Raw genomic sequence first — 24,442 nt, 5'->3', positions numbered from 1 at the left:
TGTCAGTTCTGGAAAATTATGATCGTAATTTCGGTTGCCCCAGTTTGGAGCTGTCATTTTAAAATTGAAGAACTATCGTAATATGCTTTGTGGTGGTGCTATTAAAGATAACAGTAATTATTCCAATAATTTTAAAATACCCACAATAATCATCGCAGGTGACTTTTCCGTCTCAAGACGGGATTGCTCCAGAGCCTTTCAAGACTGGTGTGGAATGGTTTGTGACAAGTTTGAACAGGAGCAGAAGAGAATGAGGCGTACTGGTCAGAAACCGAGAGTTCGAGGATACTGCACTGACTGGTCCGAGCCGTGCTGTTTCTAATCTTTCTGTTTCCATGACCACGATGCTTCAGGCAGCTTTTAGTAACATAGTATCACGTTACTTGTTACTTGATTTACAACTAAAAAGGTTTCAGTCTCTAAGCCCCATAGTTCAAGTCCAGTTGCTAAACTTAAGCCTCATGACTTTCCCGTTGTGTTTCTGGATTCAGACGACCCCTTGGGCCCTACTAAAGAATCCCATCACTAGTGTCTCGGGATTTGTATGTGCTCCTGAGTTATTTTTCCTCCCATCCTCGTTCCCTGGGTGGGATAACCAGAAGAGAAATCAAGGAGTCTGGGAGTGTGCGATGATGTGGTCGGCTGTCGCGGTGCTGGTTGTTGCTGGGTTTGGGGTGGTTTTGTGTTGTTTTATTTTGCTCTGAGGGAAGGATATGTCAGTTCCTTCCTCCTGAGTGAGGTGGAGAGGGTTTTGAACTCTGGAGTCTTCTGTCGGCTTTATCACACCTGCACCTGGACCCTAACGCTCGTGCCGGGGACAGCATGTGTGGCGACAAGGTGTGGCATGGGTGGGACCCCTGTCCCTGGAGAGTCAGCCTGGTCACAAGAGAGCCAAGAGATCTTTGTGTTCCCTGAGCTAAACCTTCTGCTAAACGGAAGCCCAAGACTTTCTTGTGGACCAAACCATAGCTTGAGTCTTCACAGCCTCACTGGGATTTCAGGCAGGGAGGAAAGGCTGGAGGGACCGGCTGTTAGGAAAAGAAGTGCAGGCTTTCTCCTCAAAACCGGAGCGTGAGGTCTGAGCCATTCTGTTTCCACCTCCCCCCGGATCTTCCTCTGTCTTGCTAGATCTTGCAAAGCTGGGAGAGGCGCCCACCCCTTAGAGTGGGAGGCAGCCCCAGCACGTGATATGGCAGCCATATGGAGTGACAGGGAACATTCTGAAGAGAAGAAAGCATCGTGGGGAAGCAGTCACTTGTAACTTCTTCAAAAGTTGTGCCACACGTTTCTGCCCTAGCGCCGAAGCCCAGTGACATCCAGAACCTTGGGTTTGACACCATCTGTCTTCTTCCTGGAAAGTGGAGTGGTAGGAAAGGAGTTGACAGTAGTGGTGAGTGTGCTTTGGACTGAATGTTTGTTTTCCCAGAATTCATATGTGGGCCCTAATGCCCAGGGTGATGGTATCCTGAGGTTTATGTAAGGGCCTTTGGGTGATTAGGTCATGGGGGTGGACCCTCCTAATGGGATTAGTATCCCGATCAAGGAGAGTGTCTTCACCCTTTTCATTACGTGAGGACACAGCAAGAAGGCAGCTGTCCGTAGAGCAAGAAGTGGGTCTCATCAGACTGGGAATCTGCCAGTGCCTGGGTCCTGGACTCAAAGCCTCCAGAATTGGGAAAAATAGTTGCTTGTTCTCTAAGCCACCCAGCTTATGGTATTTTTGTTAAAGCAATCCAGACAGAGACAGGGAAGTTTGGAGCAGCCCACTGTTCCCAACGTAGACTTGTAGCAAAAGGAATTGTTTTGCCCCAGAAAAAGCATAGTCATGTAGTCCCTTCAAAAGCGACCAAACGTTGGACAAAAAAAAAAAAAAAAAAAAAAGAAAGGAAGGAAGGAAAGAAAAAAAGAAAGAAAAAGAGAAAAGAAATATTACGATACTTGGTTCAAAACCTTAGACGTCTGGTTGTACCAGGCCCTAAGCAATGAGAAACACAAGGGTGGTGACTGTTTTACTCGTCATTGTGTTTTGAAACGCAGTGCCTGGCACTCAATAAAGTTGTTAAATAAACCAAATACAGATAGGTGCAATGAAAAAATGGTGGGCCCTTTGGCCAGGTCACGGAGTACTGAATTGGGAAGAATTTCTCTTACAGAGGTGGGGGGGCTCCTTTTGTCTTCCATTGGCAGAATTCTCCGCCTCATCGTACTGCAGGGTCTTCACGGATGTTCACAAAGAGAATATAAAAAATATGTTCCGTATCTGAGTCCTTTTTTCCAAACAAAGGGAACCTTCATTTTCCCTGCAGGGACTTTTTGTAAGACCTGGCCCTGCACTGTTTTCACAGTTCACCAGCACGAGCCTGTATGTTCCCAGTGCATCCAGCTTGCAGGCACCCAGAGCTGGCAGTTTGGGGGACCTGACAGGTTCTTCTGGGGAAGATGTCAGTGACACACGTTTGACGGTAGACGACTCCAAGGTGCTGTCCGATTCTGGATTCTAGCGAGCCAGTTATTGTTAGCCGACAATGAAGAGAGAGGCAGGCGATGATGGATGGCCTTGACCCCGTTACCATGAGGCTGGCATTAGCATTTATTTTCTGGACAGTTGCCGTCTGCCATGGTCAGGCCTTATGAGCTGAGCTCTCAACTTCTAGAAAGAGATTAACCACCTTATAAGAAAAAAAAATCCCATCCATTAGTGGGTGAAGTAAGGCCTTGCCTCATGTCAGCAAGAGCATCATCGGAAGCCATCACCGGTGCGTAATTTTCCCACAAAACCAGCCATTACTTTTCTTCTTCTTCTTCTTCTTCCTCTTTTTCTTCTTCTTCTTATTGACCCATCATATTTTAAGCCACTCCAAGGGGGGGGTCTGTCCCCTCTCCTCTTAAATACAGATAGATAGATATTGCATTCCTAATACTCTCTCCCAGGTTTTTTGACAGGTTATACATATGCTAATAGAAATAAGCTTATTATTTGGAGCACAGAGCTGCTTGTCACCGAAGCTTCATTAACACCGTTATCACCACCTGACATTTATCTTATAATTTTCTAGAGCTGACTGTTGTGTCTCCATGGAAACCCAAATTGCAATTGAAACGAGTACGGTAATAAAGGCATCCACCGAGATTGACAGCGTGCAAAGCCTGGTTACATTTGTGTCTAGTTCCTTAAGTTGCTACAGCTAGAGAGGGAGAACGCTCACCTTGGGTGCTTGGGATTAACTCTGTCGCTTCGCAGGTGTGCCACAACAGGTGCCACAATGGACTACGTATATGGCCAGTGGTACCGTACCGTCACGGGTCCTGATGTTAGCAATTAGGTCGCTCGTTTTCCCTGAACTCCTCCCAAGCCCTTGTGACTGTTGGATGTAAAATTAACCGTGATCCTATTTGGATCCACAAGGAAATTCTTCCTGGATGACTCTGACACGGTGAACTGTTGGCCAGGACTCCGGATGGATTTCTTTCTGGGCACGGGGAGCGACCACAGACTTGAACTATTTCTCCCCGTTGATATCGAGGAACCTGTGCTCTTTTAAGTTCATGACTTCCCATCAGTTTGGTTGATGCCTCAAAGCAAAGAGTCATGAAACTGGAGTGGGTCCAGAGTGAATTAATCTGAAATTAATTTGATTCTGAAAGATTCCATCTGGCTGTGTTTGGGAAAGGCAGTTAGACAGATACATAAACAAATGATCATCTGTATTCATTGTGCCAGATGTAGTGTCAAAAAATGAAGAAATGGCTTTAAAAAAATCAACTGTGGGGAATTTTGATAGAACGATATTCAGCCTCTTGGAATAACAGCTATTAAAATTTAGCACATAATCCTACTTTTATTCTTATTTGTTTAGGGGGTTCGGTCGGATGGTGTGTTTCTAAAGAAATCAGCAAATTAAATGTCAAAGCCCATTTTAATTGGTGATTGAAGATGCTAAATGGAATTTATGAGATGCTGGGGGCGGGGGTTTTATAGATTTCTGAATCGAAATGTGGTATTTGGTATTGATTTCATCTTAAGGCATGATTTTGGAATTTGAGGACTAGCATTTAGACGTTGCCTTTTGATATGTACTTTTGTAGCATGACCAACTGGCATGTTCGTATCATAGGGAAACATACCCGAGGAGCTGACGTGTGTAGAATTCTGGAAGTCTTCCTTGAGTAATGCTACAGACTTGGCAGTGTTTTTCCATTACTTTTGCAAATTTCTTTAAGCAGACTATGGGAGAGGCGAGCGTTTTGGATTGCTATCTAGGAATTTCGTGCAGTCTCTATAGATCCTCTTGTTTCGTTCTCTTATGCTCGGACAGAAAGCTTCTAGAAAATTCATGACTAGTCCCTTGAATGGTATCCCAGGCATCCATTATGGGCTTTTTAATCTCCGGTTTTCCAACCGCAAACATCATCTTTTGTGATGTCTTAAAGAGAAAGAATTAAAGTTTACTTCTTGATCAGTGAACAAACATAATTTACTTTAGAAAAACAAAATCTCCAAAGGGAGCAACTCCTCTCTCCCCAGATTCCCACCCACTTCCCCCACTCGTCCCAGCCAAATGCAACAAGAACCACAATAACAGACTGGTAAAAATAGAACAGGCAACTCGGGAAGATTAACCCCCCAAAAGCTGAAGTGTCTTGGCAAAAATCAGCCGCTGCATTTAACGGCAGCAAATTAGACGGTACCCAGATCTTGAGTTTTGATGCACAGCATGTATTAGGATGAGAGAGAAAAGTCTCGGATACCTGGGGTCCCTGCGGGATGAGTCGGTCTTATTAGCTAAGTTTGCCCTCAAGTGGAAAGCATATCCCTTAAGGCACAGGTTCTCTGTTGTCTCATTTTGAAGGAACCCTTCTCAACAATGAATTCTGTATTTCCCTGCCTTCCAACCCAGAGTTACTGAGCATCATATGGCTCTTTCGATGAGCCAGGATTGCCGTCATACAGGTTCGCTATTCTGCTGCGCAGCTGTCCTTGGGAACTCGTGGAGAACAGAAGTCAGCCCCAGCTCGGAATGGGCTTTCCACTGCTGTGCGCCTTCGAAATCACCCAGAGGCGGTCACTCCCGGGGCCGCCATTGGCAAACCCTCTCCTTTGCTACCTGCGGCCTCCTGTGGGTTTGAAAGGCCAGTGATCAAGGCTGTGAAACACCAACATAAAACATGAGAATCTTTGAGGAATGGATTGAGAAGCTCCCCCTAAGAATTGAAAGGAAATAAACATCAGGGGAAGTTTGGTGTCATACGTTTTGACTGTTCTGAGGTCCCTTTTTTCCTGAATTCTCTTGCCGACAACCCACAAATGTAGGAGTTTGAAGGCATTACCCCAAAAAAGAAATACATCTGAACCTAACAAATTGTTAGTCTACAGAAATACTTATCTTCCTTCACCAGTGGATGCCGTTCTGTGATCTGAACAGTCCTTCATATGACATGATTACTTTGTATATATATATAGTCAGCTTTAGACTTTCCAGATCAGTGGAAGGAAACAGTGGCATGTCTAACCTCCAGCACATTAATATCAAGCCTTTCACTGCTGGCTGCCTCCCTTAGGCTGGCATTCATTTTAGCTTGTGCTCTTTGAGTATACATCATTGATGGCTGAGGAAGGCATGCCAAATGCAGGTTGAGGAAAGACCAGCCTGAGATTCAATTTGGGCATTGATAAATGATAAAATGAGATGAATGGACTGATAATCAATATTTAACAGAAGGGTAGATAGAGTTCTGAACACAGGGCAAACACAGAGGTCAGTGAAATCTTCATCCTTTCATCCAAGGTAGGAGAGCTCCCTGAATGTTTGGTCGGTTTTTAAGGATTTATTTATTTATTTCACAGAGAGAGACACAGGGAGAGAGGGAACACAAGCTCGGGGAGTGGGAGAGGGAGAAGCAGGCTTCCCACCGAGCCGGGAGCCCGATGCGGGGCTCGATCCCAGGACCCCGGGATCATGACCTGAGCCAAAGGCAGACAGACGCTTAACGACTGAGCCACCCAGGTGCCCCTCCCTGAATGGTTTTATCACCAGAATGGCCAGAATTAGGACAGTGGCAGAGCTGGGGCAAGTGGACCCAGCGGGCATTTAGAGAAAAATAGGCATAATTCAGTAACTCATTTGTAATAGGTGTATCGACCCTCAGCTTCAATAAAACAGTGCCAAATGGGATAACGTGGTCCTTTGTAATCATGGTTCTTTATAACTGTGTAACGTGTGACTTAAATTTTACAACTTCAAAGCCTTCTTGCTGTATCAAATCTCATGATTCAGAATATATATGTTAGGGCCACACAGAGACTGTGCAAGCCCCGTGCTCGCCTTCCAAATGAGGCCCTCGCTAAACATCCAACTTAGAGTCGCACCCGTGCCCCCTGCACTCCGTGTCTCCGTCCCGGCCTTCATTTTTCTCCGCTGAAACAAACAACCCCTTTCTAATCTCTTGAAAGGTTGCCCTGTTTAGCCACCTTATGCTCCCTCCCATCCCCCGTTGATAGAAGCTCCTTAAAGGTAGTCTTAACCTCACCTTGTTCATTGCCCTCTCTCCAAACCTTGAAGAATGCCTGGGCCGTGGGGTCCCTGTATAAATACCTGTTGAATTCATGATTGAGGAAGACCTCCCCCCCATGCAGAATTCCAGAGGCGTACCGTGTACCCGACGGAGGGCTCCGTTAGTTACTGTTTCCGTAGGCTCAGCGGTCAGAGATGGGCGAGGGCTGGGGCTGGCAGGAGATCTGCGTGACGTGTGTGTTCTGTGTACGACATTCCTAGTCTCAGATTTGGCGCAGGGTAGGAGGCAGTGGGAGGCACTCGGAAAAACAGGGACGTCACACGTGAAGCCAAACTGGAGGAAAGGAAGTGAGTTTGCGGTGGTTCCAGCCTTCTGCTGGCCGTGGCCATAGGACAGCAGACAGGAGGGTTGAGCGGCCCAGGAGGGAGGGGACTGCTGCACACTGGGTAGCAAACCACAGGAACACCAGGGTAGCCGGCCTCCGTAGGATGTCGTGGGGAGTGCGGGATGCCACAGGAGGGGTGCAGAGGCTGCCGTGGATGCTGGTGGGCCCCCGCTTTCTGGCATGGCGAGCGGAGGTGGGGAGCCATGGCTGGGCCTCCCCGCGCGAGTCGGGCAGTGCGGTGATGGCTGCCCCAGCACTGGGTCTCCCCAGCGTGACACGGTCCCCCGTGACAAGTGCAAGTTCTCCCTGGGAGGGAGGGGCGCTGGGGCTGCTCTCTGTCGGTCTCAGCCCCCAGGGATAGCTGTTTTTCTTTGAAGCCCCTTTTTTTTGAAACCCCTTTTTCTTTGAAACAGTACAGCTCCTCTTCCTTTGCCTCTGATTTGTTCATATGCCACTTAAAGCTTTGACCCCTGGGACGATGCATGTTTAGAACGCTGCGTGCCGGTCCCCATGGCCCCATTGGTCACTTGGTGCCGGCTTACGGCAGGCCCTTGTCTGTTCCCGCTGTTCTGGGCATTATCGCTTCGTAGTTGGGTCTCACGTGGTGCACTCCCCTTTCATTGGCTGCGAGTGGCTTCGGGGCACCAGCGACCTCCTTTTCATCTCTCCTTCGCGTCTAACACCGTGCCTGACGTAAAGCAAGTCCCGTAACTGCGTCATCTGAGGGAAAGGAAGGAAGATTTGGAGGGAGAACCCACTCCGCGTGGGTTTGACAGAAAACCTGCAAGGGAGAACCGTCCACTTCCGCCACGGGTGTGTCTTCAGGGAGTGGGGACTGTTGCCAGCCGCCCTGCTGGCTTCCTCTTGCATCAGTAGCTCCTGGCAAAATAGTTGAGCCTGGGCCAGCAGCAGGAGTGACATGCCTCAAGGAACATGGTGGCCAGGATCTGGGGACACGGTGTGAGTGCTGTTTGCCCTCTCCCTGTGTGTCCCTCATTGTCATCACGTGCCGCGAGCAGGTGGCCGCGGAGACCTCTTAGGTTAAGATCCGCACTCAGTAGGGGGAGGCTCCCCACATTTGTCTTCATTTCATGATTCACATTTTACCTTACTTGATAGGGGCCAAACCAGCCTCTTCCGCATCAGCCAGAAGGACCACGTACAGTGACTTGCGCCGGCAGACAGGTGAATTCTGTGGCACTGAGCCACGGGGAGATAAATCAGATGGGGAGGGCACTGAGAAGGGGCATGTACCCAGGGGATGGGTGCCCCCCCCATGCCCTCTTCCCATCTATAAAGTGGGGTCAGCAATACTGACCTCAGCCTTGGAGGGGGTGCGGATTAATTAATGTGAGCTCCGCGAGGACTTGGAAAATGTGAAGCCTGATCTGAATCTTCTCTGTGACTATTATTTCCCTGTTGCCATTTCTGAAAGTTCATCTAAAAAACCTCTCCCTATGCAAATGCCTTCTGCTCCTCTCTCAAGTCCACTGAACTATTTCTGGTAGAATCACTGAGTGAAATGAGTTTCCTGGGCGGAGGCCACCCAGAGCCAACACCCCGCGGCTTTCCCAGAGAGGGTGCTCGTACGTCAGACTGCACACACCCCGGGATGCCTCCGGACTTACTGCTTTGTGGGGGGTTGCCACCTATCTGCTTTTTACTAGCGGTCAAGATGGGATAAGGTCATAAAGTTTCCCTTTTCCTGGGTGAGTCCAGATGCCTGTGCTGCGTGGCCTTTTCTGCAGGAGTCACTTCCTGCGAGTCAGGGTTCCCTTTCGCGCTGGTGAACAAGGGCATAGGTTTCAGACCTCCCTCCAAATACAGTCCAACGTTAGGTCCCAAGATCCAGCAGGATGTCCATCACGGGTGCGCTCTTTCCTGGTGAAATTCACCCAGGAACGGTATCGATGTCCCGAACATTCTTGGCAAGCCGGGTTTTTCCGCCCCGTCCACGCCCACAGATGGACGTTGTCTCCTTCAGCGACTTGGGGTAGAATTGGCTCTAGTTCATCTTCTGTGAGTTCCGCAGCTGACCTCCAGCTGTCTCGCCTCGGGGATTTGGGGCCCCATCCTATCACCGGTGTGGCCTGGACTTGCAGAGCTTTGGTGACCCATCGTAACAGTACGTCCCAGGCCAACACAGGAGTGTCATTGGTTTTGTCCTCTCACCGGTGAGACAGCAAACATCCAGAGAGTTCTGTTCCCTTGACCCAAACCATTAAGCGACTCCGAATCCCACTGTCATTAAACCGTAGCAGCGTCAGTCCGGTGGCAAAGGTGCCATGTTGGAAGGCAGCCACAGAAGGGGGACGTTTTCCAAAACGGTACATTTTCGAAAGGACACGTGATTCCCAGGCTTGAAGTTAGATGACAGGCGATTCCTTTCTCCAAAGCGAGAGGCCGTGGAAGGTTTAGAATTAGGGGGTTGTGCCTTCGGAGCGGGGCCATGTCCAGGTCTCTGCCTGGTCACTCATGGTGCAGTGGGGGACATGGCTGGTGCCAAACCCTGGGGACCACATTGCCAGTGGGTGGTGGAGAGAACTGTGTTGTTTTTTTGTTTTAAGATTTTATTTATTCACTTGACAGAGAGAGAGAGCCTAAGTAGGCAGAGGGGCAGGGAGAGGGAGAAGCAGGCTCTTCTCCACTGAGCAGGTTGCCCAATGTAGGGCTCCATCCCAGGACCCTGGGATCATGACCTGAGCCGAAGGCAGTCACTCAACCAACCGAGCCACCCAGGTGCCCCTAGAATTGTGTTTTTCAATAATCATCAACACCCTGGACATTGTGGAAGATGGTTCAAGTACTGGATCTCATGCCCGCCCTCCTGCTGCCCACGCCCGCCGGAAGGCACCAGGCTCCTTGCCAGCTTCCTTCTGCCTTTGCCTTATGCAGCTCAGTCTTGGACAGTTTCCTTTGATCAGCAAACAAAGCCTGTTTTTCCATGTGCTATTACTTAAGTACAAGTGATATTAAAAAAAGGAAAACAAAAAACCATGCCCAGGCCCTTTGAAAGAGCGTCCTGTCATCTGACTGAAATGTTGGGACTGCGGTTGGGATATTGGGACGAAGTGACACAAATTGAGAGAGATGACACCCCGGTAGCTGCCTCGAGTCACCAGCCAATCAGCATGTCCGTCTGAGCCCACAGGCCACTCTGCATGGCGTAGGGACACCTCGTCCATGCCTGGCCTCTGCCTTAGTCACCTCTGAGCCCCAGGGGACTGTATCCGACACAGATGGGGAGTCCCCTCAGGCTGGAGGCAGCTGGTCTTATTACCTAAATTATCTTCTCCATACATCATCTCCTGGGCCCAAAGCAGAGTCACAGGTTTACAGAAATGAGGAGCCGGATGAGAATGATTCTCTCTCTTTGTTCTGGCAGTAGGGAACCCGAGGTACACAGGGGTGATGGTGTTTACCTGGGACCCCACAGGGAATGTAAGGCGAAGCCATGCTGAGAACCCAGGCCGTGCAGTCCACGTCCCCACATGCTTGCTCTCTAGTGGTGCCAGCACTGGCGGCATTTTGGTGGCCCCTTATTCCCCTTATTTGCTGGGCTTATTCTTGTTGTCCCGAAACCTCCTGATGAAATCGTGTTTTAGTGAATTTCAGCTCTCCTTAGTTTTGTTTGTTTTTTGCGGTATATTTGCAGCTTGAAGTATTTAATTAAAAAATTAAAATTAAAAATTGTTTCTCGGTTGCTCTAAGCCCATTCCAGGGGTCTAGGAGCCCACTTGTAACTGGTGGCTACCATGTTGGATTGTGTAGTTCGAGAACATTGCCTTCACTGCGCAACGTTGGGCAGCACAGATCCAAGATCTTCTAAAACACAAAAATAAGATAGATGAAGAGGATAGGAACAGTAAGATTGTTGATGAACCTTCAGGGAGATTCGCTGTTTTCATATAAAATTTTTCCAAGGGAAGGCAGGCATCCTTTTGTGTTGATTTTGGGTTGGTAGATCTTCTGAAGGGGCATTTTATGTCTTCTTCTTTTTTTTTTTTTTAACATAAGTACAGTTAGCCACTTACCATTTTTTATACCCATTTTGTAAGTTTGTTATTCTCCCTTTCCTATAGATTAAAGGAGATAGAATGTAGAAAGTTGCTCTCCGGGCCATAGGATGAAAGGGGCTACTGGTTCTTTTGTTACCACACTCCAAAAGGGAACCTGCAATTCACCTGGCCTTATATGAGCTTGTTGTCCTGGAATTAATAACAGTTATATATTGAATCAATTATTATAATTTTGGTAACATTTGACTGCTTAGAGGAACCTCAGAAGATTTTGCATATCCTCTGTTGATCTAGTTTTCTTTATGCAAAAATGGAGTAGGGAAGTAGGTCAGTGCCTGTGCTAAAAGCAAAAAAGTAAGCGCACTCATTTTTTTCTTCCCCAAACATCATTATATTTTCGTCTTGGCTCGGAGACTGATACCACCAGTGCCCGCTGGCTTGGTGCTCTCTAGCTCGTGGTCCGATTCCATATGGCATCTGTCCTAGAGCAGCCTCAGGTTTGGCTCCTCGCCAAAACCAAGAGCGGCGTTGGCGCTCAGTCTCTTGTAGCTTGGAGGTGAGGTGCCGGCAGAGACACAGGCGCTTTCGTTGAAGGCCTGCGCGTGACCCCTGCGTCCTCCAGGAACCTCAGCCTCCAGAAACCAGGCTCGTGGAATAGTGAGTGATGACAATTGGCCTTAACATCCTAACGTGTCCAGATTCTGCAGACACCTGTTCTTAGGGGCGTGGCATTGGAAAAGTCACTTTACCTCCATGCCTCTCAGTGGCGTCATTTCCTAAACAGGGATGATAAGGCCACTCCGTGGGGCTGTTGCAATACCGTATGTCAAGTACGTGGCGAGTGTTCTGGCAAAGAGGAGGCTGTCAGTAAGTATTTGCATTCGAATCTGATTCCCGCACCGGGCTAGATGCTAAAGACGGCTAGGGAGTGCAGAGAAGTGAGCCAGTCCAATTTTCTAAGCCTGAGGTCAGTCTAGTAAATAGAAGATCTTGCTGAGAAGGGGGGGGAGGTCTCTGTTCCCATAATTATTCCTCTGTGAGGAGCACATGGGTTCTCTGTGGCCTCTGGCAGGTAGCCCCAGTGGTCTAACTGTGGACACATCATTTCTGGCTTCCTTAGAAGGGTGAGCACGCGCAGCCTCTTGAGGACAGGAGAAGTCAGTAAGTCTCTGCTGGAAACACACAGCGAGGAGTGCAAAGAAGGGGGAGCTTGCCTGCATCAGAGCAAAGGGAACCCGTCTGTGTGGTACCATCAGGATCTCGCGTGGGGCTCAGCCATGGGGGCTCGGCGAGGGTTCGGGCCGCCTGTCCTGCACAGAGGCTTTTGATTGAGAAGATGTGCTTTTGCGGTAGTTTGTGTAAGAAATAGACGTCGTTGGAACTACTTAAGGGATTGTCAGGCACTTAGCATTTAACGATAATCTTGGGAACGGTTCTTTGCAAAATGGCAAGTAGTTCTGAAATGACGTGCCCGTGTGGGTGAGAGGTGCTCACGGATGTCACCCTGTGGGGGTAGAGAGGAAGGGAATCCATGGAGATGGAGACGTTGTTATGTGATTATTGAGAAGAATGTGTGTTTTAACATAGGCTTGATGGAGTGTCAAGTTCAGCATTGACCCCTCCTTTCCATAGATAGTAGAAAGGGGTGTGTGTGTGTGTGTGTGTGTGTGTGTGTTTCTCTTAGTGCTGCCTTTTATTTGGCAGTGTGATTCTAGGGACCCAGCAGGATTTGCTCTTGGCCTTGTCTTCTCTCGGATTTACCCTGAGCCATTCCCTCACAGCCCAAGGGAGACCTGACACAGTGTTCGGCCACATGATGGATTAGAAATGTTTCGTGCTTTGGAGCCCGTTGGGCCTAGGTTTGAATTCTCCTTATATAGCCTATAAGCCAGTCATCTTAAGAAAGGAACTTAATTCTTCATTGTTTGCATCTAGAAAATAATACTTTCTCATCGGGTTGTTATAAGGATTAGAAATGAGTGTAAAACGCCTCCCACAGCATCTGGCATGTAAGCCCTCACTGAAAGATAGGCAGTGTTGTTTAGGGGATGAATTGCATTTGAGTCTCCTCTGTGAAAACCTGAGGACTGAGAAGAAGATTTGCAAAGGGTCAGTCATTTCCGAGCGCATTCTGAGTGCAAAGATGCAGTTTAACAGCAGGAGAAGCTAACACTGCTCAGTCCCTTATCCCGGGCTGCATTCCATATCAGACACCCAAATCTGTGACATGGCATCTGTCACTCCCATTTTTACTTGTTTGTTTGTTTATTTATTTATTTATTTATTTGATAGAGCGAGATCACAAGTAGGCAGAGAGGCAGGCAGAGAGAGGGGGAAGCAGGCTTCCCACCCGAGTAGAAAGCCTGATGTGGGGCTCGATCCCAGGCCCCTGAGATCATGACCTGAGCCGAAGGCAGCGGCTTAACCCACTGAGCCACCCAAACGCCCCTGTCACTCGCATTTTATAGACAAAGAGATTAAGGCCCGGAATGGCACAGTTCAAAGGGGTGGCCCCGGAATTCAGAGCCCATGCCCTGAGCCCTGACAACCCACTCAGATCAGAGATCTGCAGGCATCTCTGCAGGATGGCTGATGGGGAAGGTTTATAAATAGGCACCCACAGAAAGAGCAAAGGCGTGAGGCGCCAGCCCTCTCATCAGCTTCCCTTCCTTTAGGCACCCCCGTGAGTATTTCTTGAGGGAAGGAGAAAGGCCTCCGTGGGGCACGCGGCGCCGGGATGCTTGCTCTGAGTTCCGGCATGAGGACTGGTGTACCGTCCCCGAACCCCTCCATTGTATTAACTCCGCTCTGTACAGACGAGATGCAAGAGCCCCATTTGTGGAACTTCCGTTCCCCCTTAGCTAAGACCTGTGGCAGTGCCTTCTGCTTTTCAGGCTCGCTGACTGTCAGCAGCAGTAACCACAGCCCTTCCTGGCCCAGAAATACATCTTGCCACACTCTCTGCTCCCAGCGAGCTGTGAGCACGACATTCTGTCCTGCGTGGGGCTCTGCCGCCCACACTGTGCGGGAGTCAGCTGGGTGACAGAGTTCACTGAATCCTCCGGGGCGATTCGTGAAGACGTAGAGGTGCCTGAGAACAAGCCGAGCGATCATCCTCCACCGCAAACAAGCGTCACCCTGCACCCAAATTGTGGAAGGCAGATTTTGCACTCGGTATTTTATTCGGCAGAACATTTTTTATAACAATAAGTTTGATTAGAGAAAAGCTCTGTAAGTGCTTCAAGTTAAGACAGTCTGATTGTTTATCTCAAGAATTTAAAAAAAAAAAAAAATTAAGTGGTAAACTGGGAGGGGTGAGAAGTGGAAATCGGAGCCAGGACCTAGTGAAGAGTCTTTGCCGTCATTTTCCTCTCGGGATTAAATTGAATTCAGGATCTCTCCTCTCCACAGGCTTTTTGTTTGTCTTTTAGCCATCACGCGGGGCCTTTTTTAATCCGGAGCTTGGGGTGACCCAAGCTAGGTCCACAGCGGACGGAAGGTACTCTGGTGGTCTTTGATTGTGGGCTTTAACCTAATAAGGAACCCCGCTTAAGATCCTTGAGTGTCTTCTCATTATTTCCCCCAGGCTACCTGGAATTAACACCTGCGGCTTGCAGTGAAGTTTTAGTCCCTGTGGCCCCTTTTTGACCTTTCTGCCTCCTGAGCTGGGCGCTGGCAGTGGCCATGGAAGTGGTTCTGTAGGTACCGTATCTGCCCGCCGTGTACTTGCTTGGGTCCATTTTATTTTCACAGCATAGGTTGTGAAGTCAGGAACCCAGTACTGCAAATGAATGCCGCTCAGGGCATTCAGCCTTGTCACTTAGCCGAGTGGATGGGTTTAGGGTGCATTCAGGAGAGTCGGGATGGGGGTGGGGGGCGAGGTGAAGGAGGCAGGGGATTTTGCTTTGCTGTTTACTGCAGCTCAAATAGGAGGGATCCAAAGTAAAAAAAAAAAAAAGCCTTCATCATCATATTACATGACGTTGACTAGAACGGCAGAACTCTAAACCTGAGCGTTCTCTCTTCCAAATGAAGGTTTTGGAAAACAGCATTAAGGAAGACTGATACGCAAAAACTCATGGTCTCGCTCTTTGTATCAGCCCCAAATATTTACTGAAGCTAGGAGAAGAAAAAGCAGACTTTCCTCTTTTCTCTCCCAAACGTGTGATTGTTTAGAACTCAAGTACAACATCTGGAAGTCAGATATACAGAGAGCAATTTATGGAGTGTGAAAGATTTGAAATATTCAGTGTCCTTTAGTGGGAACTCAACTTTCTGGGGCTGCATTTTTTTTTTTTCGGCACAAAGCAGGCATTTCTGAGATCGCCTTTGCCTCTCTGAATTAAACCCTTTGTGCCTGGATCCCATAAACAATGTGCTTTTTAAACGGGAGCCCCCTCCCTGCCCGGCCCTTTTCTCCAGCGTGGGCAGCCAATGGGCTGCGCCGAGCCGCATTGCTGGAGCACTTTCCATTCTGAGCAGCAACAACGTCCTAATTTGATGCACACATGGATGCCTCGCGCACTCTGCAAATTCATCACCAGCGTCTTGCATTAGTCATCTGACGGACTGCCAAGTGTTTCATTTTCTTTTCATGTGACTTTATTATTACCACCTCTCTCCTCTCTTCCAAAACCCTCCAAAAGGCGGGGGGGTTGGGGGGGGCTGGCGGAGGGGGAGAATCCAGCAGAAATCCAGCCCTCCCCTCCTTTGCACACGAGAACCAGTGTGGGGCTGATAAGGCTGCCGATGCGTTGGTGGCAGCCTTGCAGAGCGAGACCTGCACTTAACTTGCAGCTGCCTCGCGAGCCGGGCTTCAAGATGTCCACGCCCCGGGTGACAGCCGGCGGGGCGCTGCCCTGTGCTCGGGCGGCGATGCTGAACCGCAGCCTGCAGTGAGAGCCCGCAGCCGCTGCGGCCGCCGAGCAACCTAATGGTGCCTGTGCTTTGTTTTAGTTCATCAAATTTCTCCGACTCATTAGGCACTTTGCCCCGTGCTCCTCTTCCTCCTCCTTCCGCCTCCCCGCCCCCACCCCCACCCCCATTTTTTTTCTTCCTGTCCCTCACCGTGCAGCCCTAACTCTGGCTCCCGGTTCCCTTTTTGACAGTAACGGCACAGCCAACAAGATGAACGGCGCTTTGGATCACTCAGACCAACCAGACCCAGATGCCATTAAGATGTTTGTCGGACAGATCCCCCGGTCCTGGTCGGAAAAGGAGCTGAAAGAACTTTTTGAGCCTTACGGAGCCGTCTACCAGATCAACGTCCTCCGGGACCGGAGTCAGAACCCTCCCCAGAGTAAAGGTACAGACCGCTGGGGAGGGGTGGGGGTGGGCACGGGGTGGGGTGGAGGGGGGCGCGCAGTCGGCGGTGCCGGGGCTGGAGGGGTGGGGGGCGGCAGGCGGGCCCTGCGGGGCTGCCCAGCGCCCCAGGGAGGGAGAACCACGAGGGGAGCCGCCGCCGCCACCCCGGGGCTCCGGCCAGCCGGGCTCCTCCCCGCGCCGGCACCCGCGCCCCCGCCCCGCCGCACAGGTGGACCGAGCCGGCCTGGGACGCGCGGGAGGGAGGAGTGGCGGGAGCGCGCGGCCGCGCCTCTGTCCAGGCGCGTGATCGCTCTCCCGAGGTCACTTCCTCGGCGGCGCAGGCTGTAACTCTTTCTCCCTCTGCGTCCACGTTTTTGCCGGTGCAATTACCATTGCACTGGACTTTTCCATAGCCTGTGGGGACCCTGAGATGCCTCCCGCACAGTTAGTGCAGTGCCACTGGTGTAAGGAAGAAAGGGTGTACTTTTTCAGAGGGACATCAATTCTTGGGGCTTAGATGGGGATCCTTAAGTGAAATGTGCCTTTTCGGGCGGGAAGAAGCACCCTAGTGGCCTGAAATAGTTAGCACACCTTCAGAAATGCGTGTGGTTTACGCCCTTGCCAGGGGTGAATTTCAAGTGCACCGTTTGGTGGTTTTTACTGCCTCCATTTTAGGACGAGGGTGATGGGGAGAGGGGGTTTCAGTTATTAAAATAGAGATCAGAAACCTCTTTACTGTGCGGAAGTTTCTGTGTACTGGAGGCATCCTGTGTAGGCTCTGTGCAAACTAAATTTAAAAAAAACATCTTCTCTGCTGCTTGCTACTGTTCAGTCTTTGCAGATGTTCTAACCTTGCTTTCTTATTTTTGTTCTTTCTGTTCTTGATGTCTTGGGCTATCTAACCCAGGGCTCCCCTGTCTTCTGAGTGGATCTTGCACTTTATTTTTCTCTGCTCCTTGGAAATTGGGTCTGCCCTGTTAATTTATTTCTCTGTTGCCTCTCAGGAGAGGTCCTGCAAACTCATGGTTGGGCTTTGTACCTGTGGTTGACTTGAACGCATGAACATTGGCACATACTTTTTCTCTGAGCCTCCTTCCTACTGTCAAGGTGAAGGGAGAGGAGGAAATCATCTTTGAGACTAACGCTTTGTGACCCCGAGAAATGGTGGGCTACCTCATGTTCTCTCTAGCTGCTGCAGCCTGATACCACTTTGGGGAACCTTTGAAGAATTTTAAAGCCAGCACTCATTTTATAAGGGTGGACAGACACACCTTCCGATTTTGTTCCTAGGACTCTGTTTTCTGTCTCAAGGAGTCTAACACCAATAGTGTTCTTGGCTTATGTGGAATTTTGTCCCCACAAACTCGATTGTCCCATAATTTGGAAAAAAAAAAAAAATCACCTACCTAAATTCAGTAAGATTTAAAATGTCACAAATTGGGGCAACATTGAGAAGGTTGTCGATAATATTCCTGAATTATTTATCTGCATTACTCCCAAATGGAGAAGACTAGAATTTGTTTTAATATGTAATTTCCATAGTATCCTACTAGAGAAAAGATGGTACAGTGCACCAGACTAGTGCTAAAGAGTCACCAAATAAGGGCCGGAGAACTAGGCCAGGGACAGTAAGCGAGGGTTTTGGAGCCGTGGCCATACTTCATCCCAGTCCCGGAAAACATGTCTCCAAATTTCAGTCTGTCAGCATTTTTCAGGATGACCTCTGACATATGTGATCAAAGCTTATTTCTTCTGTCGCCTGATGACTTGCGTTTTATTTGACACAAAGCCTGCCTTAGCCAGAAGACCCTCCTCTCAGTCGGAAAAGTGTGCATGGCCTAGTTCTTCTACCATTTTCTCTCTTTTCCCCAGCGATCCCCTGGACACTGTCTTGACCTGGCCGTGCTTGAGACTATACATTTTGTTGACCTTGTTCACTAGGTCTTAAAACCAACCTCATTTAAATAGTTGGCATAAGCCCACCATCTTGGAGGGGAGAGGAGGCCATGTTTTTTGAACATGTAGGCTACGCACCGGGCTGTTTGAGGAGTCCATTCCTTTAGGTCTTGCGAAAATCCTGAAAGTAGGTGTTGTTGGTCACATTTTAGAGATGAGGAGATGGAGGCTCTGTGGAAGTTAAGCAAGAGCCCCGCGGACCCAGCTAGTAAGTAGCAGAGTAAGGAATTGAACTTGTTCCTCCTGTCTTTGTGCGCTCCCCCGCCATGTGCTCACCTCGCGGAGATGAGGCCACACACCAGCTCTGCGCCATGTCCGGGTGTGGGTCAGAGGCCTTCTCCTGTACCTAAATGCTCCCCCAAATGAAAGGAAGGAGTTCTGCCCTTCACGAGCGAGGTCGATTTGGTCCCTGCCTTCGCGTTTGGTTTTCACGCTCATCGGTTTAGATCGTACAGGATTCCAACCCATGGTACCATGGGACAGAAGCTACAGATGAAATCATTCAAATCTTACCTCTGGAAATATAGGTCAATTCCCATTACTGCGGACTCCAAATCTCACATCAAATATTGCTTGAAGTACGCGGGCCGTCAGCCAAAGCTTGAAAGGATTTTTGTTATACAGATATCTCTGTTTTAACGGTATTTGTTGTGATGGGATTTGAGCTGCATAATGACATTCCCTTCGGAGGATTACAGCCCTTAGCCACCGGCAGCCACAGCTTGTCTCGACCTCATACCTACGTGTGCCACGCGGTATTTTCCTGTGCACACGTGCTGTGGGACCTCGCGTTTGCCCTGGTCCAGACTCTCTCAGCAGAGTATGGTCATCATGTCTTCCCAGGGCTGATGGCACAGCTTCATATAACAGAATTTTCTACATAACCATGGTCTAAGTGATCTACACAGGCCTCTTGGTGTGGCCTTGAGTCATTGCCTCCCTGACACCAGTGCTTCCAAGGAAAGACAGGTGGAGGCCGGTGGAGCAGAAGGTGTGAGGAGAAGGGATCTGACTGAAAATCAGGTCATTACCTAATTCAGGTGCATTAGGTTTTTCCTGTCATTGTGCACCCGATGTCCTTAAGCCTTGAAGCATCAGAACTTTCTTCTGTATTTTTAAAGCATCCTCTACGAGTTAGAGCCCAAAATGTCTGTGCCTTCTCCCTATTCATGTATGCTTTTGGCTTAGCAGAGTCAGCAACTCGGGGGAACCCAGCTCAGTGAACTGTCCCATGTCCCGCGACTCATGGAGATGACGTTTTATTTGGAGCTGTTGGTCGAGTCTATGGGTGGAGAGAGAGACCACCTCGTAGTTCAGAGCACTGGTTTTGAAGTCAGACAAGCCTAAATTCAAGTTCTGGCTCTACCACGCCTTGGGCCTGTTACCTAATCTCCATCTGAGGAGGGAGGCTCTGTTCTTGGGGTGGCTGAGATGAAAGTGGGAGGAGCTTGTGCGGCGCCGCTGACTATTACAGGGGCTGTTACCGTTGCTGTCCCCAGGAACCTGCGATCTAATAGGGACAGTGAGGCCAGCGTGCAGGGAACGATAATATTGGAGACCATGGGGTAAGGATGAGAAAGAGAGGGGCCTGCCTGAACTCTGGAAACTCGGGGAGGGAATGGATGCTTAGCAGCTGCGGAGGCAGGAAGATCATGGCATCTTTCCCGCATCTCCAAAGAGAAAAGCAGGATTTCCTTAAGTAAAGACAGTGTTGGGCATTCCAGGCGGCGGGACGGGCCTGATTTCAAGCATGGAGGTGGGACGTGCCGGGCAGGTTCTGGGAGCTGTGAATCCTGCTCAAGTTCAAAGGAAACGTGAAGTCCATGAAATGAAATGCCAACGGGGAGGGTCACGACACCTGGAAACAGAGGCCGGAGCCAGTTCTTAGAAGGCCTTCCCTCTCAGGGTAGAGCCTAGAATTTGGTGGGAGACACCGTTGAGGGTCTGCGAAGGCCATGGCAGTGAGGGGAAGAGGGACCAGGAGGCCAGTGAAGTGCATCGGCTGCCACCCACGGGGCCGGAACAGAGATGCCGGTGGCCGTGGCCGTGGCCGTGGAGAAGGCGTGTCCTGAGTGACACAGACATGGCGGTGGTGGAAAGAAAGGAGGCTCGATAGCTCAGCTGAGGCGGGGGTGAGCAGGAGGGCTTGGCCTGAACCGGGAGGCGTGGGGAAGCAGCAGCGGAGGGAATGGGAAGGAGAGGAAGCCCAAGTTCAGCTTTCAGCCCGTCAAGTCTGCGGTGCCACGGGAGCGTCAAGAAGGACGTGGGCCAAGGAGAGCCACTGGCTTTGGTGGCCGGGAGGGTGCGAGAGCGTTTCAGAAGGTGGAGGCCGTGGGTTGTGTAGGTTTACATGTGGGCCTGTGCGTACAGACTGCCCTTTCAAGTGGGCCGGCCTTTTTTTTTTTTTTTTCTTTAAGAAACTAATAAACACATAGAGCAAAAGGACATATCGAAAGCACAAGAGAGACCAGAGCCAGGGTGTTGGAGGAGACAGGGTGGCTGAAGGGCACACGGAAAAGGGGAGAAGGGGCCCTCCGCTGAGACAGCAGAGCCGTCAGAAGGAAGTAGCACGCTTCAGCGTCGTGGAGCGAAGTGGACAGTACAGGTGCCCCCGTCTTCTCAGGAGACAGGTGGAGGCCGGTGGAGCCGAAGGTGTGAGGAGAAGGGATCTGACTTAAAACGACTGCTTTGGAAAAGTCCAGCGCGAAAGAAGAGCGGGGTTGCTGACGAGCAGGGAGGCCCCGTGTCCCTGGGAGGGTGAAGGCTGGGAGCCGGGCCCTGAGGCCTGGGGCCCCGTGAGCGAGCCCGGACGGGGGATCACCTGAGCCGGTGAGGCCCTGGACGGGCGGGGGACAAGGTCAGGAAGGGTACCGGAGTGTGGGGACTGTTCCCTGAGACCTGAAGTAGGGGAGCTGGTAGGGGCAGAGGGGTCGCTCCGGCCTGGGGCGAGGCCCGCTGGGGGTGGTGTGTCCGCGGAGCCCACGCCCCGAGCCTCCCCGCACGGGTGAATGCTGTTCCTTGGATCGTCGCTCTCTTGCTCGCTCTGTTCTCCCCGAAACCCTGACCCGGGACCCTAGCACCCGGGAAGAACAGACTCCGTCACCGGCGCTAGCCACACGGCGCTCCGCTCTAGGGTTCAGTGGTGTCCTCGAGGGTCGTTACGGTAAATGTTGTTACTGCGATTGTGCAGGGAGGGAAACGGAGGGTCTCAGTGACTGGAACGCGGTCCTTTAACATTTGGCATTGGAGGGTGGAACCAGGCCCTGAGTCCTGACCCGAGGCCTCCCTGATCACCCTCCCTCCTCCCTCCCTCCCTCCCCCCCACCTTTTTCTGCAACTTCTTACCCCAAGAGAGGCCAGAAACAGGAAGTGGCTGGGTCGCTATCGCTGCGTGCCACAGGCCCAAGGAACACCACTTCCTTTTTTCTTGAAATGTGCTCAGAGGTCGCGGCAGAAGGGTCCGCACAGCTGCAGCCCCCGCCGCGCCTGGAGGCCAGAGTGTTCTGGGAGGGAAAAAACTAAATCCCCCGGCTCCTCTGGGAAGAGTTACTAAGTTGCAAAACGGTGCTTTTGTGGTGGTGGCGGCGCCAGGTGGCATGTCGTCTTCCTGATGGTCGGACTGCTACTGGCCCGGCGGGACAGCGGCTCGCCTCGGCCGCCCCTGCCCTCGTCCCCTCCGGCGCTGCTCTTCCGCTCTGACCTCCCGGGGCTCCCTCCTTCCCTGCCAGACGCCTCTGCTTCAGGCTGCAGGAGCTCACCGGTGGCCTCGAAGTCTGGCCTCCTCTCTAGGGGAAGGACGAAAGGCACCAAAACCCAACCGTACACATCTCAGAATTTGACAGCGAGACAGCGGCCCCCTCCCCTACCCCCACCCCAGTCCGGAAGATTCTCCCGTCGTAGGGTACAATGAGAGCCAACTCCAGAACCTGTAAGGGGATTAGAACTATGTGTCATCTCAAGCTCCTTCAGAGAATGCCTCTCCGTTTCCTTCATCCTTACAGTAACACTGTCACAAGCTCCCTGTGGTTTGCACATTCAGCGAGGGGACAACTGGGCTTGCTGCCTGGATGGTCTGAGGAGATGTGACATCTTCTCAAACTCTAATCTTTAAAACGTGAAAGGCTGCAGAGAACACCTTTGACCTTTTTATGGAAGTAATCCCATTGGAGGACCCGGGTGAGAGTGTTTTCACGGTTCATGCCTCTCCTTTCCTCCTCAAAGAACTCTCGTCAGAAACTTCCCTTAAGTGCCAGAAATGGACTTGGAACCAGTGTATTTAAGTGATGTCATCTCAAAATCCGTAATGGAGAAAGAATTCAAAATGCAACAAGGTGAACCAATTTTTACATTTCAGTGCACGCAGGTAGTTACAGGATTTCTGCCCTAAATCTCTTGGAAACTGGGGTTGCTGCCCTCGATTTTCGGGGATAGGCCCAGTTTGGGTAACGCTCTCTCAGTGGCCCACAGGAAGGATCTTTCATCCTGAATTAATTTTACGTTCACGGAAATCGCTCTGTAACTTCCGGTGCCATCTTTTCGTTGTTGGCTGACCGAGGTCCTCCAGGATAAATGTAAAAGGTGGTCAGAATTTTTATATTCATGCAGTCAGGGATCCTGATCACGTGCCTGTGAGAGGAGAGGTTTAGTAGTTCTATCATATGGCTCTATGAAAGATTTAACAGTTCATTGTTTTAAATGGACTTCTACATTATTCTGACTTATGCAGACTGCACCCCCAGCACTGATGGAGATAAATTAAGAAAAATGTTAAATTAGTCTCCTTTGGGTTACAGTGAGAAGGACTCCCTTTAAATGCCCCCCCCCCCACCATTCTGATGCTGCCATTCCCCGGACCATGCCTGTCTAGCCCAGCTCTGGAATTCTGTCCCTTCTATCAAAGGGCAGCTTCTCCCCCAGCAGATAATATCTGTCTTGGGCATACTTTGATCCTTACATCTCTGGAGAGGAAAAGAGGAAGAAAAGGAAGGAGGGAGCCACAGAGGACACACAGGGAGAGCCAAATTCAAGGAAGGAAAGAAACTACTTAAGGCTGCTGCTAACCATTTTGTCTTCTTCTCTGTCTGGGACATCGGCTGGTCCCCAGCCATCTGGTCCCAAGGTAGGCTAAAGTAATAAGATTTAGCAACAGATTGGTGGAGAAAAAGGTTTGCTTTTCTGGAATCAGCGTAATAAAAGAATAAAGAAAACAGGCTCTAGATGAGAGGGGAATAGATTTTTTTTTTTTTTTTGTAGAAATTGACATGAAAAGTAAGCCCAGGGCTCCATGGCCTCTGTCTGTTGGGATCCTTCCAACACATGTTACAGGTTGACTAGAGCAGCGACATCTAGATGATCTCACAATTTGCATTTCCCATTGAGTGTGTTGTACTTTGCCAGCCTAGCGGTCTTATTTGCCTTTTTATTTGCCCCCAGTGAGATTTCTCCACATTAGACTTGTTCTCCCATCCGTTACGCAAGTGAACCACCCTGGCTTACCATACGGTGGGTCCTTATGAAACCATCTTTGGAAATGACAAGTCCAGGTTCCCAGTCAGAAAGACCGTGTTTTCTTAGAGTCAGTTGCTCTGAAACACATACCCGTGGCCCGAGAGCTGGTGTGGCGTGACCTGTCCTTCCTTCCTCACTTCCACTCTGAAGACCCCAGCTGATCAGGCAGTCAGACGGTGGAAAGCTTAGCTTTCTTCCTCCTTCAAGCTTTGCTTATAATTAGAATTTATCACTAAGCATAGCTAGATTTTAGAAGTGTTTAGAATGCTGGCATTAAAAAATGTAAATAAAGTCATTATATACCTTGTGAAAAAGCGTATTGTTTTTAATCATTCCAAACATGGTGAAATGCACAGGGCTGTTAGGACAGCTACAGCCCTTCCTCCTGTGTTCTTAGATGTTTCAGAGACTGAGTCTTCAGAAGGACATATGGCCCCAGACGCTGACAGGATTTAGGCACGAGGTCTCAAGTTCTTTGTTCCTTGTCCGAACTTCACTGATCCTCAGATCATCTACTCACCTGCTTTCTTCTCTGATCCCGGCTGGCCCAAACCTCCTGTGAGACCCGGTCTCCCTCCAGACACAAGAGTGCCTGGATGTGCCACTAGGAATACATGCACAACAGTCACATTGACCTTCAAGACCTTGGAAATGAAAAAGGGTTGAAAAGAGAATTGGCCAAATGGTGGGGGTGGGGGGGGAGGTAGAAGGTAGGCTAAAGTAATAGGATTTAGCAACAGATTGGTGGAGGTTTTCA

At 50.0% G+C, this 24,442-nt stretch overlaps 1 protein-coding gene across 11 annotated transcripts in view; it reads left to right on the top strand.

Annotated features, from left to right (window-relative positions):
- Positions 1–24,442, top strand: part of CELF2 (CUGBP Elav-like family member 2) — an 810,060-nt gene that overhangs the window by 642,937 nt on the left and 142,681 nt on the right. For 10 of the 11 annotated variants that reach the window (XM_044227890.1, XM_044227896.1, XM_044227898.1 and 7 more), the window contains one exon: positions 16,026–16,222. In XM_044227890.1, coding sequence (XP_044083825.1) covers positions 16,026–16,222 — 197 coding nt within the window. Of the gene's footprint in view, positions 1–15,748; positions 15,854–16,025; positions 16,223–24,442 lie in introns of those variants that run through there. The other variant, XM_044227897.1, reaches the window with a different exon arrangement.

Source organism: Neovison vison, chromosome 12 (assembly GCF_020171115.1).
Source record: "Neovison vison isolate M4711 chromosome 12, ASM_NN_V1, whole genome shotgun sequence".
NCBI lineage: Eukaryota > Metazoa > Chordata > Mammalia > Carnivora > Mustelidae > Neogale > Neogale vison.
The sequence above is the reverse complement of the archived record's forward strand: the minus strand, read 5'-3'. Positions and strand labels throughout refer to the sequence as shown.